This window comes from Cimex lectularius, unplaced genomic scaffold (assembly GCF_000648675.2).
Source record: "Cimex lectularius strain Harlan isolate CLEC.00 unplaced genomic scaffold, Clec_2.1 scaffold103, whole genome shotgun sequence".
In the NCBI taxonomy this organism is placed as follows: Eukaryota; Metazoa; Arthropoda; class Insecta; order Hemiptera; family Cimicidae; genus Cimex; species Cimex lectularius.
The window spans coordinates 863,186-879,778 of record NW_019392691.1 but is presented as its reverse complement, the minus strand read 5'-3'; the positions used below and the strand labels follow the sequence as shown (position 1 = coordinate 879,778).

Sequence of the window (16,593 nt, the reverse complement as noted above, 5' to 3'; positions counted from 1 at the left end):
TCCCGGATAAAATCGTCTGGAGAATTTATCGTCTCAAAGAGAATTAATTGGATGGGCGGAGGATCTTCTAACAAGAGTTTATAGGTACAGTGTTTTGGAGGTGGGCCAAAAACCGCCCTCGAGGGAGGACCAAGCGTTGACCAAGGGCCTCTCTACTCGGATAAAGATCATCTCAGTCCTTCACCCAGGTTTTATTCAATCGGGGTATGATTTACAGAGGCGGCGTGTCTATTTTCCGACTCAGCCGGCAAGCAAGGGCCGATTACCGGAAAGCACGTGTTAGCAGGAGCGGACAAATAACTCGATCGATGGAAAGAGGACGTGAGCCAATTTTGGCAAATACTTATTTGTTTCCGTGTCGCATTCCTTAAAATATAAGGAAAAGTGCTTTTCGTCTGAGAAAAATTCAAGACGTGCGTTTTACCGAGGACATTGAACTTTTCATGTCGAAAAGTTTCGACCGACATCGTCAACTATGAGACGTCAGGACGAAAGGGAGATCGACCAGTTATATCGGTTCATTTTAAACAAACGTTACCGTCATCTTCCATAATTCAATTAACATTTTGAAATAGCCCCTTCTATTTCCAAATACGGCAAATCTAAATTAACTTGATAAGTCATAGCCAAATAGCCAAGCACCTTACTTGTAAACTTTTACGAGTCGTCCACTTACCGGAATCGTAATAGGAGATTCCATCGTATAGCTTTGTACCCCCGAAACAGTAATCTTGAAAAGAAAAACAAAAAACAGAAAAAGGTTTAAACACAAATATATATTTCCAGGGTGGGGTGGAGGGGTAAACCAATCTTGTAGGGACAATTGCTTTAATCTACCATCCGAGGAAAGCAAATAGCGTGAGCCGGCTTCGTTTTCGTTAAACGTTTTACAAATCGGATCGATGACTTTTTCATTATAAACCAAGGAAGAAAACTGAAGTGTGTAAGAAATGCATGCGGAATCAATCAAGGAAAAAGTATTTGCAGAGTCCTTTCTTAATTAACATTTGTCTATTTATTGACTAAAAATGAAATCCGAAACTGATGAAAAAATTGCCGAAACACAATAAAAATAAAGTCCACTATGCAAATTTGAACAAACTTCATACGAAAAGACAACGAAAAATCACGAGACAAACATCTAGTGCTCAGCAAGTTGGTTATGGATGATACATTGCGATCCATCATTAAAATTAATTTGCGAACCAAATCGGCTCAGACTTAGATTCACAGACTATCATTCAGGAAGGTCGGTATAAAGAGAACATAGATTGTAGATGTCTGGGCTTGAATGTTCAGCGCCCTTTAAGGGCTATTGCATCCTCCCCTTTATTGTACTTAACAGTACACTGGTGCTTTCCCCGGTTACAGGACTAACTTCCTTACTACATCTTTGAGCAATTCTTTACAAGTATTCGTTAAGTCCCAATTCGTGAGGACGAGAATTTTTTTCGAGAGAATAAAGATACGTTTTAACCTTAGTCATTCTAACCGCCAACCAGACATCTGTAAAATACAACCAAGTAGAGTGCAATTCTACTTAAATCATTCTTTTATATCTTCATCTGAACTATTAAACAAGAATTATTCATAGCCAAGAATGAATATTAACTTGAAAATAATAGTCGATCCGCCAAAAAACCATCTGGGTGTAAATAAGGCAGTGATACAGAATCAAGTACTGATTACACTTGAAGTACTGGCTAATAATTAATCATGTCCAATTGTAAAACCATCATGGTCAACCATCTTCATCATAAAAAAAATCTCCTCCTCATCATCACCATCGATAATGCGACATTCATAGATGAACAAGAAGCCACTAGAGAAAACATGGGGCACCAATACAGAATGATGATTTTAAAAAATAAAAATTTAAATAAATACAGTTTTAGACAACTTATTTTAATAGATTTCGATGCCACACTAAGACGGCCAATTGGCCCAGTCGTTTTTTAATGTAAAATGATAACAGCTAATTGTTACCTTGTGTTTCATTGCACGACAGGAAACATTAATCTACTTATCTGTAGTATTCATTTTTAGATAAGTCTGACCAGGCTAAATTCTTGATACCTTTAGAATTTATTAATGTTATCCCAACATACGATAAATGAGAAGTAAAGCGATAAAAGTCGACATAAAAATCTAAAAACACTAGAAAAACGCTTGTTCTAGGTTTATTTCTATTAGTAATTTCTATACTTTTTAAACATTCATAATAGAAAATAAGAAAGTGAGAAGAAAGAAAATAAGAGAGAGAGATAGAGAGAAAGAGAGTGAGAGAGAAGAGAGAGAGAGAGAGAGAGAGAGAGAGAGAGAGAGAGAGAGAGATGTAAATCCATACTTCTTATACTACAACAATTAAATCTAATGAAATATTGAAGAATAATTGTACAAGAAATCAAAATTTTATTCAACAAGTGACAAATAAGCAACGGTTTCGGCGTTGACACGGCGCTCATCACTGTAAGGTAAAGGTCCCGGGTTCGAATCCAGCGGCCCTGCATTCGAACCCGATATACTCGAGGGTTCATATAACCTCGTAGTTGAAATACTCTCGTAAAAGAAAGTTTTTATTTAAAATAATTAATACATAATAATAGTAAAAAAGGAAGAGACACAAGACCATAAGGACAGGATTATACTAAATTTTACTAAAATAAACGAATAAAAATAATAGCCAGGAGTGTTGATACTGAATTTTACCTGATTAAACTTGCAAAAAGTGAGCAATGAAGAGAAAAAAAAGTTCAAATAAAAATTTAGTGGTAACAGAAAGAACTTACAACTTGTCCAAAAATGATTATTCCATAAGATTGTTTACGTATATTTTATAATTAATATATTATAATTTCTATTTGACTTTTTTTATGAAGGGAGGGTTCTTAGAAAACCCTACACTATAAATAACCCATAGTAGACAAGAAAAATAGAAAAAACACTATAAGTACAAGACCAAATTAAAAATTTTCCATGTTTTTAGTAATTAAGTATAATAATTTCATGAGATAGGGATAAAAGTGTGAGCAAAAATCTAGTATTGGCAGAAAGAACTTAGGAGATACTAGTTTCCTACACTAAAATTATTAATACATACAATTCTTATTTGGTAATTATTTTATTATACTTTGTTTGTAGTTTTGTAGGGGTGATTTTTTCTTACCCCTTACATAGTAATTATTCTTACTTAATAATTAAGAAAAGTAAAAAAATTCATGAGTACGAGTCTATACCAAATTTAAGAAACTTAAATGGATATGTATAATTTATTCGCCTGGAATACTAATAATGGATTTTAGCTAATTAAACTTCCAAAGGAGGTAGAAACAAAAGTTCAAAGAAAATTCGAATTATGACTTGCTAAATCTCTAACACTAAAATCATTATTCCATACATTTGTTACATTGTTTATAATAATTTTTGTTTGTTAAGCATACATAATAGAAAGCAAGAATGAAAAAAGAAAAACGAGAAGGCTAAAATAATTTCAACAAAAAAATTTAATGAAATATTTGAGAATAATTGTCCAAAAGGCCAAAATATAAAAAATAGTATGCACAGATCTTCGCTGCCAGGAATTAGATTTTATTTTATTTAATATTCGACAAAGAAGAAGTGTAGGGGTAAAATTTCGAACAAAAATCTGATCACGTCAGAAAGAACTTACGACTTGCTAAGTCTCCAACACTAAAATAATTGTGTTTTAAATTACAATTATTTTGTAATTACGAATAATAATTTATGTGGGTTTTAAAAATCTGGTATGGACAACTAGGTACAGTGTAGAGACAAAAGTTTGAGCAAAAATCTCGCAGCTGAGAAAGCAGTTACGACATGTTTAGTCTTCAACACTAAAATTATGATTCCATAAAATTGTTCTCAAAAACACCCTACATTATAATTAATCCATAATAAAAAATACCATAACTGCAAGATTATACTAATTTTTTTGATGTTTATGTTGTAACTATAGATAAAATAAGAATTCGCCAAACACGCGTCTGTAAGAAGAGAAAAATTGTACTCATTCTTCATTCCTTGGTGAACATTTAATTAGTTTATTAAATATTTTAAAGTCATATTTTACTATAAAGTTGAATAAACACAATATTTCCAAGGTGCCGATCGCTATTATTTTTCCTCGGACAATATTTCACGGAGTCGGCTCCGAGAGGAATTTATGAGGCAACAGGATGATAATTCCACCAGGTCCATGATTAATTGTTACAGTTTACAGCTATAGTTGATTAGTGTGCATCACCTAATTATCTACGATTGATGAATTAAATTCCGACTGCAACTGATATCTCGCAAATCCAGCGTGCTCCAGCGATCATTGGCGTAGAACATGTCTGGATTAGTGGGCGGATGATATTTGTATTAAAAAAAAGGATGATTTATAATTTTTTTAAATCCTGGGAAAGAAAAATATAAATAAATAAGAAAAAACCTGTTATTAGCTGTGCAATATAGATCACACACATACAAACAATATGATTTTTTAAATAAAAAAATTATGAATTAGTTAAAAAAAAATAAATGGAAAATGCGTGAATTTAATTAAGTACACAATAGATACACAGTGGAAAAAGTGGGTGATTGCGTGAAACGTGCCAGTTTTCCCAAGGTATGGGGAAATGAGATGATGATCGTTACTCGTGTGTTGTTTTTATTATTATTATTTTTTTAAAGGTTTTTATTATTTTTTCTCTTTCATTTCTTAGTGCACAGGGTGGGTTTACTTACGTCCAGTGAGTGGGTGCATTATAGTTGGGTGCGAGTTGGTGATACTAGCCGTGGACTGCTTGGGCTTGCTGACCTTGGTGTTGCTCTTTGCAAACTCCAGCCGGATCGTCTGCGGCATGTCTGGATCGAACCGGACACCCTGCTGTAATCATTAACACCCATCGAACCGTCAAAAACCCGAATTTTCGGAGACAAAAAAATCTTATATTTCCCAAAAGGATTTTTTTTTAAATATAAAATTACGAATTTAAAGAAAAAATAGACAAAAATGACAAAAAAAATATATTTCATCTTTAGAAAAATATATAGATATGAAGAAAAATAAGACAAAAACCACTTCCCTACGTAGCCCCACATTTTTGCCAAAAAAAATACGTGCCGCAAAGTGAGCGTATTTTCCTATTTTTTTTCGATGATATAGAATAGATATTTTCAACCTTTGATAAGTTAAAAATTCATTATTTTATTGAATTTTACACCATACATTATGTTTACAAGGGTTCGCAGGTCAATTTATTGAAAAAGTTTACGCGCATGTTTAAAAAAAAAAAAAAATTTACCGGCTAATGCCCGTGACGCCCACTTTCAGGTCGAATATAGTTTGCCAAGCCTTCCACAGGCCAATAATTATAAATTATTAAAAAAACATCGCCTGTTTCAGGTAAATATTAAGTCGTTTACTTAAAATTGAAAAAAAATTAAAAAGTGTACAACTACATAGAGAAGTGGTAAATAATACGGATATCCGTGCCTTAACCAGCTATTTAAGTGCAGTTGTGTAAATGTGTGTTCTCGTGTTCTATGTGTTAAGGATAGAGAAAGATAGAAAAGAAAGAAAAAGTAACGAATTACTAGAAAAAACAAATAGATAAGTGGGAACTTTGTTTATACTACGATAGTAACAGGGCTTTTGTATCAATATTGTATTAGTGAAGAAATAATTGTAGGGTAACAAGCCCCTTGGGCCAAAATTCTATTTCTTTCTGACTTTATCAAATATTTTTGAAAGGATGGGAAAAAGGGCTTAAAGGGAAAAGTGGGATGGGCAGGGCACCCGTTAAAGCCTCATCCTAGACACCATCCGACCAACCTCAGTGGTGTTATGTCTGGTGCAAGATTTGTAGTTACAAGCTCAAGCTTGTGTGTAAGGGAAAGCAAAAATGCTTTGTACATAAAGTTGTATGATTAGTAATCACATAAAATGGAACAATTAATGGTGACCGTTTTGTAAGAATATACTAATTAAAAACAAAATAAGAGTATGCATTGTCTCGGAAATATTTTTGATATATACATTTTTTATCCAATATTAAAAATCACTCATTGAAGATGGCAAAATGCCGAGAGGCAGCACAACAGACAAAGTTAACCGGTAAAGATCAAGGGTTCATCACCCTACCAAAGAAAGAATCCATTTCTTTTGTCTGTCAATGTTTAGATAGTCGGTCGAGTAGTCGTTTCAACATGATAAATCGTATGTTACAGTGCAAGTCGTGTATGGCGGTTCGTCAGTCGTTTGTCCAAGTAGAGTCCGAGATCCATGGTACAAAACGGGGATGGAAACATTTTTGAAGTACACAGGAGGGAGCATTTTCTCATTTAGTGTATATACTATTTAAGTGGATTTGGTTTCGTGAACCTTCCTTCTCCAATGTCCGAATCCTGATTCGGAAGGAAGGATTCGAGGATATGCCAGTGATCTTTGAGATTAGTTGTGACGTAATAGTGGCGAGATAACTGTGTTAGGTTGAGTGGGTAGGTCGGAAGTATAAAGCGAGTAAAACGGGAGCGAGGACGCTGCCTTGTAGGACATCTAGAACATGGATAGGAGATATAGAAGTTCTATGGCGTATTTCTTTTAAGTTAAGAAACGCTTGAACTTCCACAACTGCTATACACAAGTAGCATACCATTAGGCTTGGTGTTCAACCAAGACAAAACTTCTTTAGGTCAAGGTAAGTTTAAATGACGTCTATATTGCAATTCGCTTGCTGGATGGTAACTCCGAAAGGCGAATTAAAACCGAATTAAAAAATTTGAACGACTTTTTACAAAAATGTTACCTTAGGTTTCAAGTCATAGGGGTTTACAGTTTACGAGACCAAATATCCGTCAATTACGTATCAAAAGTGAAACCTTCATCAGATTATTGTATATATTACAGCCAATACACCTACCCATTTATCCTAAATCAAGAATGATAAACAGTGATAAACAGCCTTGTGTTGTTTTAAGGCTAATTGCAGAAGCTATATGGTTTTTAAACGGGAATTAACTTGAACTTGAACTTGCTGTGAACTTAACATCACGATGGCATAAGAGCTGCCAAAACGCAAAAAAGGAATAAAACACAACCTTGCTCTCACAAACCAATTAAAATGACCGTTAATGAAAATAAGAAGAAAAATAAATAAAAAAAATAAAAATAAAACAATCAAAATAATATTATTAGCATAATTGCCGTTAAAATAATAATTGACCAGATGCTATAATAAGGAATGCGAAAAAGAAAGTCGTTTAAATTTTCTTTTGATTATGATACTTCCTTTGCTTTTTTCAACTTAAATCTGAATACAACATTTTGGAATCAAAAGAGCTCTATAATAGGGATTATTATTATTTAAAAACTCGAAACAGTAATAATTTCCATTTATCAATAATGCAATTTAAAACGACTTATAATATTATTATTCCAAACCTGATTTCCTGAAATTTGTCACAAGGTTTAATTTTTTAATATTATTAAAAATGAAATTGTTTTTGAAATTTTAAAATTTTTCTTAGTTATCGAAAAAATTAAGGTTAACACTGTATATCTAGAAATATAATTTTTCTACAGTTTTATTCAACTGATTGAGATCACAATGTCTGGGTTTGAGGTAGAAATCGTATGGCTTGAAATCGCTCGGATACTTTTATGTAAATCCCAGTTTAAGACGGTCACAAAAGAAAAAAATGAAACTGAGAAATATACTTTATTTACCTAACTTAAAAACGGCCGAATGAAATGGTCAAGACTTTAAGCCGAATTAAGCCCATGGATCAAAGTTTAATATCAAAAGTGATGTATTAGCGGAATAAGTAGGGAAAGACCCACGCCCCTGACTCTCTTACTGGTAATCTGAAAGGAACAAGGCATTCAGATGCAAATGGCGAACATCAACTACTCTCATTTCAGAGCCACTTGCCCTCAACTGGATTTTTACCGCCTCTGACAACCTTCGCCCCCCCCCGCGCCGTGGTCCTTTTATTATTAATGCGATTCCACCGGTTTGGAGATCCACTCACGCCCCAGGTAAAAATGACGTTTCAAAGGGAAATTTACACACTCGAGACCGTCCGAAGGGGTAAATTTTAACAACTATGGGTGCGCTTCTTCGTAGGTCTTCCTCGACGAGAAAATAACTGTTTACGTAATGAACGCCGGAGGATATAAATTGTCTAATATCTCGCCTTCACCACGGAATTACAGGCTCGATGGTAACCATGATATATTAGGGTGCTGCCTTTCTTAATATTCAAGTCGCAAGTCTTGTTATTAAAAGGAAAAAACTGAAAAGATTATAAATTTATAAAGACGGAGGACCGAGGTGGACGAGTGGTTAGGACGTCCGACTCCTTTTTGCCAGGCTAGCGGTTCTGGGTTCGAAACCTGGCATAGCCTATAGAATTTCAATTGATAATCATTTAGCAAAAGAAATGTTAAGTGGTTTGACCCATCGTGCGCGGCACCAAGTTGAACTTTAAGCCTCTTGTATGGCAGGAATTACATTACTCTATAGACCCAATATGAAACCATAAAAAACATAAACATATTACCTTTTTTCATATTTCCAAGAAGTTACGAAACCTTACTGAGATTTTACTCATTGAAAAATGGTTATTGTCGGCGAAAACTACAACTTACTAATAATGTTCCCTCAGCTCAATGTCTGCCTATCCTCCTTTTGGTTTACCAGTAGTGTTTCGGCTTCTTGAAATCTTCAGTTGGTCTGTATGATTTAATTTAGTGGAGTCCCTTTTATAGCTTCGAGAAAGAGGAAATGAGGGCCGGACTTTGTCTGACTGTGTTTTGAAATAGGTCTATGCATTTTTACTATTCTAGTTGGTCCTGTTGATAGTCTGTTCTTTTCAATTTATATGCATAAATTGTGTACGTAATGTATATTAATTTATGTATTCATAAGTATTTTCAGAGTTCAATATGTTATTTTTGTACATCTCTAAGATTTCATTTTATGATAAATTTTTGGACTTTGTGTAACGTGGAGTGATTTCAAACTTGTCAATATTGATTAGGTTTCGTGGTCCGATTGACCAAATAAATTCGTTTCGATTAATTAATCTTGAAGTCAGGTATGGGCTGAGATAAAAAAAGTCAGTGTCACGAGCGGGATTCGAACCCACGACTTACGGTTAAATACGCCGCTGCTCTACAACTTGATCTTTGTCTTGACTTCTATCCACTCGGACACTCCCCATCTCAACCCCACCTTTTGAATTTTCCCTTCTTTTGAAAAATGGCAATAAGGAGGGAAAATTCAAAAGGTGGGGTTGAGATGGGTAGTGTCCGAGTGGATCGAAGTCCAGATAGCTCAAGTGGTAGAGCAGCGGCGTATTTTAGCCGAAGGTCGTGGGTTCGAATCCCGCTTGTGACGCTGACTTTTTTATCTCAATCAATACCTTACTTAAAGATTAATTACTTGTCTGTACTGTTGAGGGTTTCATAGGGGCTTTTTATCAGGTGAGCGGGTAGTTTGAATTACCATCGTAGTCCATCAATGAAAAATCTTATATTTAATTTTTATTTGTATATTTAATAATATTTATTTGCTCTTTATATTTATTTTTTGTCCTGTCTATCCCGTGAATTTTGTGATATTGTGCATATACGATTTTTTTATTGGGTTGGTCTAGTCGACGTTTTGTTAAGTTTTCCAATTATGTTTGTTGTGTCCTAAGCAGTTATTATTTTTCATTTTTTAAAAATAGATTCGTTAGTTTGTAAGTCTCTTTCCTTTTCCCTCAAAACGTTTTTTTTTATTGATGTGTGATTATTTAATTATTATGACTGTGTTGTAGCCGTTGTATGTGCTATATTTTATTCGTTGTTTTATTTTTTCGGTTAATGGTACTTTTTAGTATGTCCGCCATGCACTTTACTGCTTCTATTTTATGTAGCTGAGGGTGAGTCAGCTCATATGATGTTATCAGTTGCCTTTGGTTATCTGTATATGTCGAAGTGCAGTTTATTGTCCGGTTTTGTAATTATTAGGTCAAGGAACTTTATAATGTTGCTTTTATCTTGTCCTGTAAGGAAATTATATTTTTAAATAACGACGTCTGGTCTTTAGTACGTGGTTTATGCTTTTGTTCATGTTACTTTGTCATCAACGTACTGTACATATGTTTATTGTTATGTTTTGCCACAATTAAGTAGGGTTGTCCAGAGGGAGATTAAATATTGCCGAAGAATGGTCTGTTTTAACAATTATTGTTTTCTTAGCAGATTTTGGATAAAGTAAATATTAAAAAATCGTTTTTAAAAACGACAAATTATTTAAATAATTACATTTCGTGATGTATGAAATAATGTTAAATGTTAGTTTAAATTTAAATCAAATTTACAAATTCGGTCCCCATTAAACATTTAGTGTTACAATTATGAAGTTTTTAACATGAAAAACTAATTTTAAAAATTATTTATGCAATTCTCACCTGTAGATCCTGCTTAGCCGCCTCTGCACCTGCCCTTGTGTTGAAAGTGACAAAACCCACTGGCTGTAACAGAAACATCGTTGAGAACCGTGTGGATCAATTCGAGAAGAAAAAAAACCTCCGGGCAAATAAGGCTAAATGAAAATGATGTTTATATTGATTCCTGGCTGGGAAGAGGGACAACATTTAACAAAGAATCAGAGAGATTTTTCCCTCACTCTAGTCAATTTAATGAGGTTGACATTACATTTTGGGATTTGATCAATAAACAACGGTTAAGGGCATTTAAGAAACAAAAGGTAAAAAACACCGGCTCCTAAAAGGTAGTCCATGATGCAAAACACTTACCGATGCTGTTTTCCCATTTTTGCTGGTCACTTTCAGAAGAGAACCCTCGTATCCCTGAAAATAAGAAAGGTTATTGATTGCAGGTTTATATTATTAATAAACATCCAAGTTAGAAGAAAATAGAAGGCGTAATTTTATAAAATCATTAGTCGATACATTCCTGCTTGAAAGTATGATGATTCGTCTCAGAGTATGAGTACAAAACAAAACCCTAGTCAAAACCTTAACTCTTCGTCTCAAAAAAGAAGGAGCAATCTATTTTCGTTGGGAAATCACTAAAGATGAAAAAAGAGGAAGACAAAGTTAGTGAAGTGGTAATGAACTATCTGCAAGTTAACCTGTATACAAAAAGGAATAACTTTGTGGGACGATAAGTTGTACTTATAACTTTCAATTAATTAAGGTTTTTAGTTGAGATAAAAAAGTCAGTGTCACGAGCGGGATTCGTACCCACCATCTTCGGTTAAATACGCCGCTGCTCTACCACTTGAGCTATCGTGACCTCGATCAACTCGGACACCAACTTCCCATCTTAACACCACCTTTTGAATTTTCACTCCTTTTTGCCATTTTTCAAATGCCGTGTAATCTATTGGATTCTCGGCGACAAATGAAATGGCCACAGAGAGCTTTAGTGAAGGTATACTTCATTTTAACTTATTAAATTCACTAGTTTTCGTGGTCCGCATGAACAATTAATAGTTATTCAGATATCGTGAGATGCGGTCGGGTGTGATGTAGGTTTCAGAAAAACATTTTCTTTATCGTGCCAACGTTTCGATCTTTTATTGAGATCATCTTCAGGGCTCAAAGTGTTTGTCTTCTGTGTAATTGGGCACTCTCAACACGACTCGCAAGGATGGCACAATTACACAGAAGACAAACACTTTGAGCCCTGAAGATGATCTCAATAAAAGATCGAAACGTTGGCACGATAAAGAAAATGTTTTTCTGAAACCTACATCACACCCGACCGTATCTCACGATATCTGAATAACTATCGATTAACGGTCACTAATCTCTACACATTTCTGAACAATTAATATAGACTTTTTTTATCTCAACTAAAAACCTTAATTAATTGAAAGATATTAATTGGTCATGCGTACCACGAAAACTAGTGAATGTACTTACAACATTTATCTTTCTGAAAAAAATAAGGTTTCTTTCTGAAGGCTATACTATGTAAAGTTGATGTTAAACTGTATACAAAACGAATAACTTTGTGAGACGATAGTTGTACTGATAAGATTTATGTTTCTGATTGTGAAAAAAAAACCACTTTTATTTCGGAAGGCTATACTAATTAAAGTTGAAGTTAACCTGTATACAAAACGAATAACTTTGTGGGACGATAAGTTGTACTGATAAGATTTATCTTTCTGATTGTGAAAAATAAGGTTTCTTTCGGAAGGCTATACTAAGTAAAGTTGAAGTTAACCTGTATACAAAACGAATAACTTTGTGAGACGATAAGTTGTACTGATAAGATTTATGTTTCTGATTGTGAAAAAAAAAACCACTTTTATTTCGGAAGGCTATACTAATTAAAGTTGAAGTTAACCTGTATACAAAACTAATAACTTTGTGGGACGATAAGTTGTACCTATAAGATTTATCTTTCTGATTGTGAAAAAAATGTTTTCTTTCGGAAGGCTATACTAAGTAAAGTTGAAGTTAACCTGTATACAAAACGAATAACTTTGTGGGACGATAAGTTGCACTGATAAGATTTATCTTTCTGATTGTGAAAAAAATACGTTTTCTTTCGAAAGGCTATAATAAATAAAGTTGAAACAAAAAATGAGACTCAAGTTTGGTTGTTTCCGACTGGTATTCTCGATGTTGGAGCTTGTGTCCAACATTTCGGTTTCTCCCCATCTTCAGTGAAATTTTATAGTTATCTCTTCATTTTTGTAATACGTAAGTCAAGCAAATTTAAATTGTAGTGGTTTTCAGTTTCTGCAGTGAAGTCTTTGGTTTTATGTAGGATGTTAAGGTCTGTTGTATATCATGCCTGATATGACATGTCATCAACCAAATAAAAAAACAAAACCGATGAAGATGGCGAGAAGCCAAAACACGACCAAAACAGCAAAGAAAGGTAGGATAAAAGTTTGTTCAGATAGGTTTAGAATCGGCGATAACCGGGTTTGTCGACTAGAAAGAAATTTGCGTCAAGTAACTTAACACGTATAGACGTGTATATACAGACCCTAACCAAACCCTGTACAGCCTAACCAGTATCTAACCGTAAAGCATCTAAACACGGAGCTACCGAGAAACTGATATATAGTACTGAGTTGTAGTTGTTAACCAGGCGGCAACGAGTGACTTCTTGGGACACCGCAAACGCCGGTAGTAATGTGTGGTAATCAGTTCCACGCAACTTGGCTGTTGAGTCACTAATGACTGAAATTACTCAGTTTTGGATGATTTCATGATGGGCGAGCAACAGGTGAACATATTAGTGTGAGCAATTAAAAACATCACTTTTTTTACGTTTAGGCTTCCTGGAGACGGGAAGAAAGACGACAATGAAAAGCGTGGGGATGATAGTAATGGAATATAACAGCTTCATCGCTATGAATCATCACTGCCAACGAACAAAGGCAGAAATGATGTTCCTTCCGTGATTTCACTGAAGAAACTACTGATTTCTATATTTTTTCGAGTAGATCCATGTGTAGATCCGGGTCACTAATGAGATAGTAACTGATTAATTATTCCAGCCATAAAACAGTTGTTTATTTTGAGTAGCTCCATGTGTAGACGACCTCCTCTAACCTAACATAACCTAATGCCGTACAAACTAAGCTAACCTAACCCCCTAGTAAAGCGAAAATTGTCTCGCAAAAGATGGGTAATCAGGCAAAACATATATCCATGTTATAAAGTTAGTTAAGCAGGTCCAAATTATCGAATTAAAGAAAAGTACACTGTACAATTAAAGTGACAAATAAACACAAGTTTCAGAGACATCGTTTTCGACCTGAAGAGGAATCTGATTGGTTTCAGTAATCAAATTCTTTCATGTAAGGGAACACATAGCGATAAGTTTTATGACTTTCGGACACTTTCACAGGTCAAAATCAGAGGGGTATATTTTGGCCAGGGACAAAGAGATAAAGTGAATCGAAGGCATCAAAATCGTGTTCCTTGAGGGGCAATTTACCGTGCTTTGTCCTGGCTGGAATGCCGGTGAGTCAGTTGCATTAGTGTGATTGGTGTAGCCCAGTACCAATGGGGAACGCCCCATTAAAGACACGCGAAGTCCTCCACGCCAATCAAACGACGAGATAGCTTTCGAGGACTTGGGATTTAGCGTGACCCGAGATTTCAAAGTGAAAAATTGAGTGTAATCAATGAAAGGCTTAAGATAAAATCCTTTCTAAAAATCAACCATAATTTTCTAAAGGAATCCTGGTGATATAACCATCAAGCGAATAAATCTCGTCAGTCTCAAATAAATCAGAAAATCTCACCATATCGACAGACTTTCAAATATATATACATTTCTCCAACTACAGCAAAAAATAATCTATAAGGACAAAGTAATATGACCTAGGAAATATGATAGGTTTATGCTATCAAACAAGTCACAGCCAACATTAAAAACTTAACAATGATACATAATTTGACAAATTAACAGTTTTTTAGAATCTTGAATTAAAAGAACGTTTACCTAATGAAGAAACTATGTGCAGTTTTTAATCATAGTGACATTTCAAAAATGAGCACGCTAGAAAATTTGATATGATCTCAAATTAAGTTGGAGGGAAAGGGGCAATCGATTTAATTGGTATCGCGTTACAAAAGCCCCTTTATCCCTAATGATGAAGTACTGACCGAACCGGGGAAACTTGTGCAAACCCATGGCCCTTTTAGATGGACCGGTGTTAATTTATGCAGGGCTTGATTACTCGGACTGAAACACTCGGGATGAATCGGAAAATTCGTCGTTATGATTAGTACGACAATGTTGGGGAATTTGCGTTCGTTTTGTATATTATGAAATACTGACAAATAGAAAGGTGAAACTATTCACCGACGGACACAAACAATGTAATATACAGAAAAATGTCTCCAAATGGAAAAATTGACCCTTTCAACATAACAGCATACCATGCCAAGATAGAGTATACAATAAAATTAATATTTTTCAGTTAATTAATATTTATGAAATCTATAGGTTGAGATAAAAAAAAGTCCGTTTCACGAGCGGGATTCGAACCCACGACCTTCGGCTAAACACGCTGCTGCTCTATCACTGGAGCTATCGTGACTTCTATCCACTCGGACACCAACTTCCCGTCTCAACCCCACCTTAAGAATTTTCACTCCATTTTGCCATTTTTCGAGTGGTAGAGCAGCGGCGTATTTAGCCGAAGGTCGTTGGTTCAAATCCCGCTCGTGGCACTGACTTTTTTTATCTCAACCAATACCTTACTTAAAGATTAATTAATTGAAAAGAATTACTAATTATCAAAACTGTATAGACAATAAATTAAATAAGTATGTGATTATTAATCTGGTTTTAGTAAAAAATATTCCCTCTGAAACAATTTACGTTAAATAAATGTTTATATAATTTCCTCTCTGTTTTTAATGATTTTTAATTAAATTTAATGTTTTTTAAATTTATTATTAAACATCTATGTCATATTATGCTTAGCTATCGGATTAAACGTAAGTATTGTTTCATTTTTTATATTGTATATTTTCATCGGGTGCAACTGCACCAACTTAAATATAAACAGATTTTAAAAAAGGCCAATCGAACGAATTAGCAGAAGGTCGTGGGTTCGAATCCCGCTCGGGACACTGACTTTTTATCTCAACCAATACCTTTCATAAATATTAATTAATTGAAAAAAGTGAATTGGTCAATCGGACCACGAACTGTAATGGATTTATTAATATTTTTGAACTTTACAGACTATTGTTTTTATGTCTGTGCATTATTATAGATACTAGAAAGCATCGATACTTTTCTCTTCAATCTCCCTTTGGGCTAAATTTACTTGACAAAGAGTATGTTTGCACATAACTGCAGTCTCCCATTTACAAATTCCCATGACTTACGACTGTAAAGTGTTTGACTGATCAAGTATGAAAAGTCGAAAGTTCATAGACATGGATCAGAAATAGTCAACAAGAGGCATTTTTTAAATACATTTTTATGTTGTTCTCATCTTTGTAGGTTTATTAGATTAGTAGGACTTTCCGGAAGAGTTTAATGAACTTTAACATTTGGTCTGCTGTTGTGTTTCGTGATAGAACTTTTGTAGAAGAGAAACAACCCAATACTTCAGTGTAAAGTTACAGTAAGGTGGTAAACTTCTTATCCACGTCCAAATTGTAGATATTACGAGAATTAACTTATATAAATATATCTCGACTCGCCAAACTTTACTTTCAATTATTATCTACATCCGTAGATTTTTCTTTACCTATGGGAGACGCGGTTCGAAATATTCATAAAACACCATTTTAAAATAACCCGAAAGGCTTGATATTAGTAATATGTGTTTTGCCCACAAATATTATTATTCATTTAGAATTCCCAGGTTTTTTGTGTAATATTCCAGCGACAATCCACTAATTGGGAATTTACATCGATACAATTTACAAAAGACTTAGTCCGTCTACAATGTACTAAAAAAAATTAATAAACTGAACATAATCTCCTAACCATCCCTAACCATTTGTGACTAACCAGTTTCAGGCGGAAATCTGGGCCATTAATGTGTGTTGTAGAACACTTATATAAAATAA

The 16,593-nt window shown here is 34.3% G+C and overlaps 1 protein-coding gene across 10 annotated transcripts in view; it reads right to left on the bottom strand.

The window, feature by feature from the left end:
• The window catches only part of LOC106670422 (protein couch potato), a 463,537-nt gene that overhangs the window by 18,604 nt on the left and 428,340 nt on the right, over window positions 1-16,593 (bottom strand). For 8 of the 10 annotated variants that reach the window (XM_014400741.2, XM_014400737.1, XM_014400744.1 and 5 more), the window contains 4 exons: window positions 10,816-10,869; window positions 10,468-10,530; window positions 4,750-4,891; window positions 677-730 (listed from right to left, as the gene is read on the bottom strand). In XM_014400741.2, coding sequence (XP_014256227.1) covers window positions 677-730; window positions 4,750-4,891; window positions 10,468-10,530; window positions 10,816-10,869 — 313 coding nt within the window. The remainder of the gene's footprint in view (window positions 1-676; window positions 731-4,749; window positions 4,892-10,467; window positions 10,531-10,815; window positions 10,870-16,593) is intronic. The other 2 variants (XM_014400742.1, XM_014400743.1) reach the window with 1 other exon arrangement.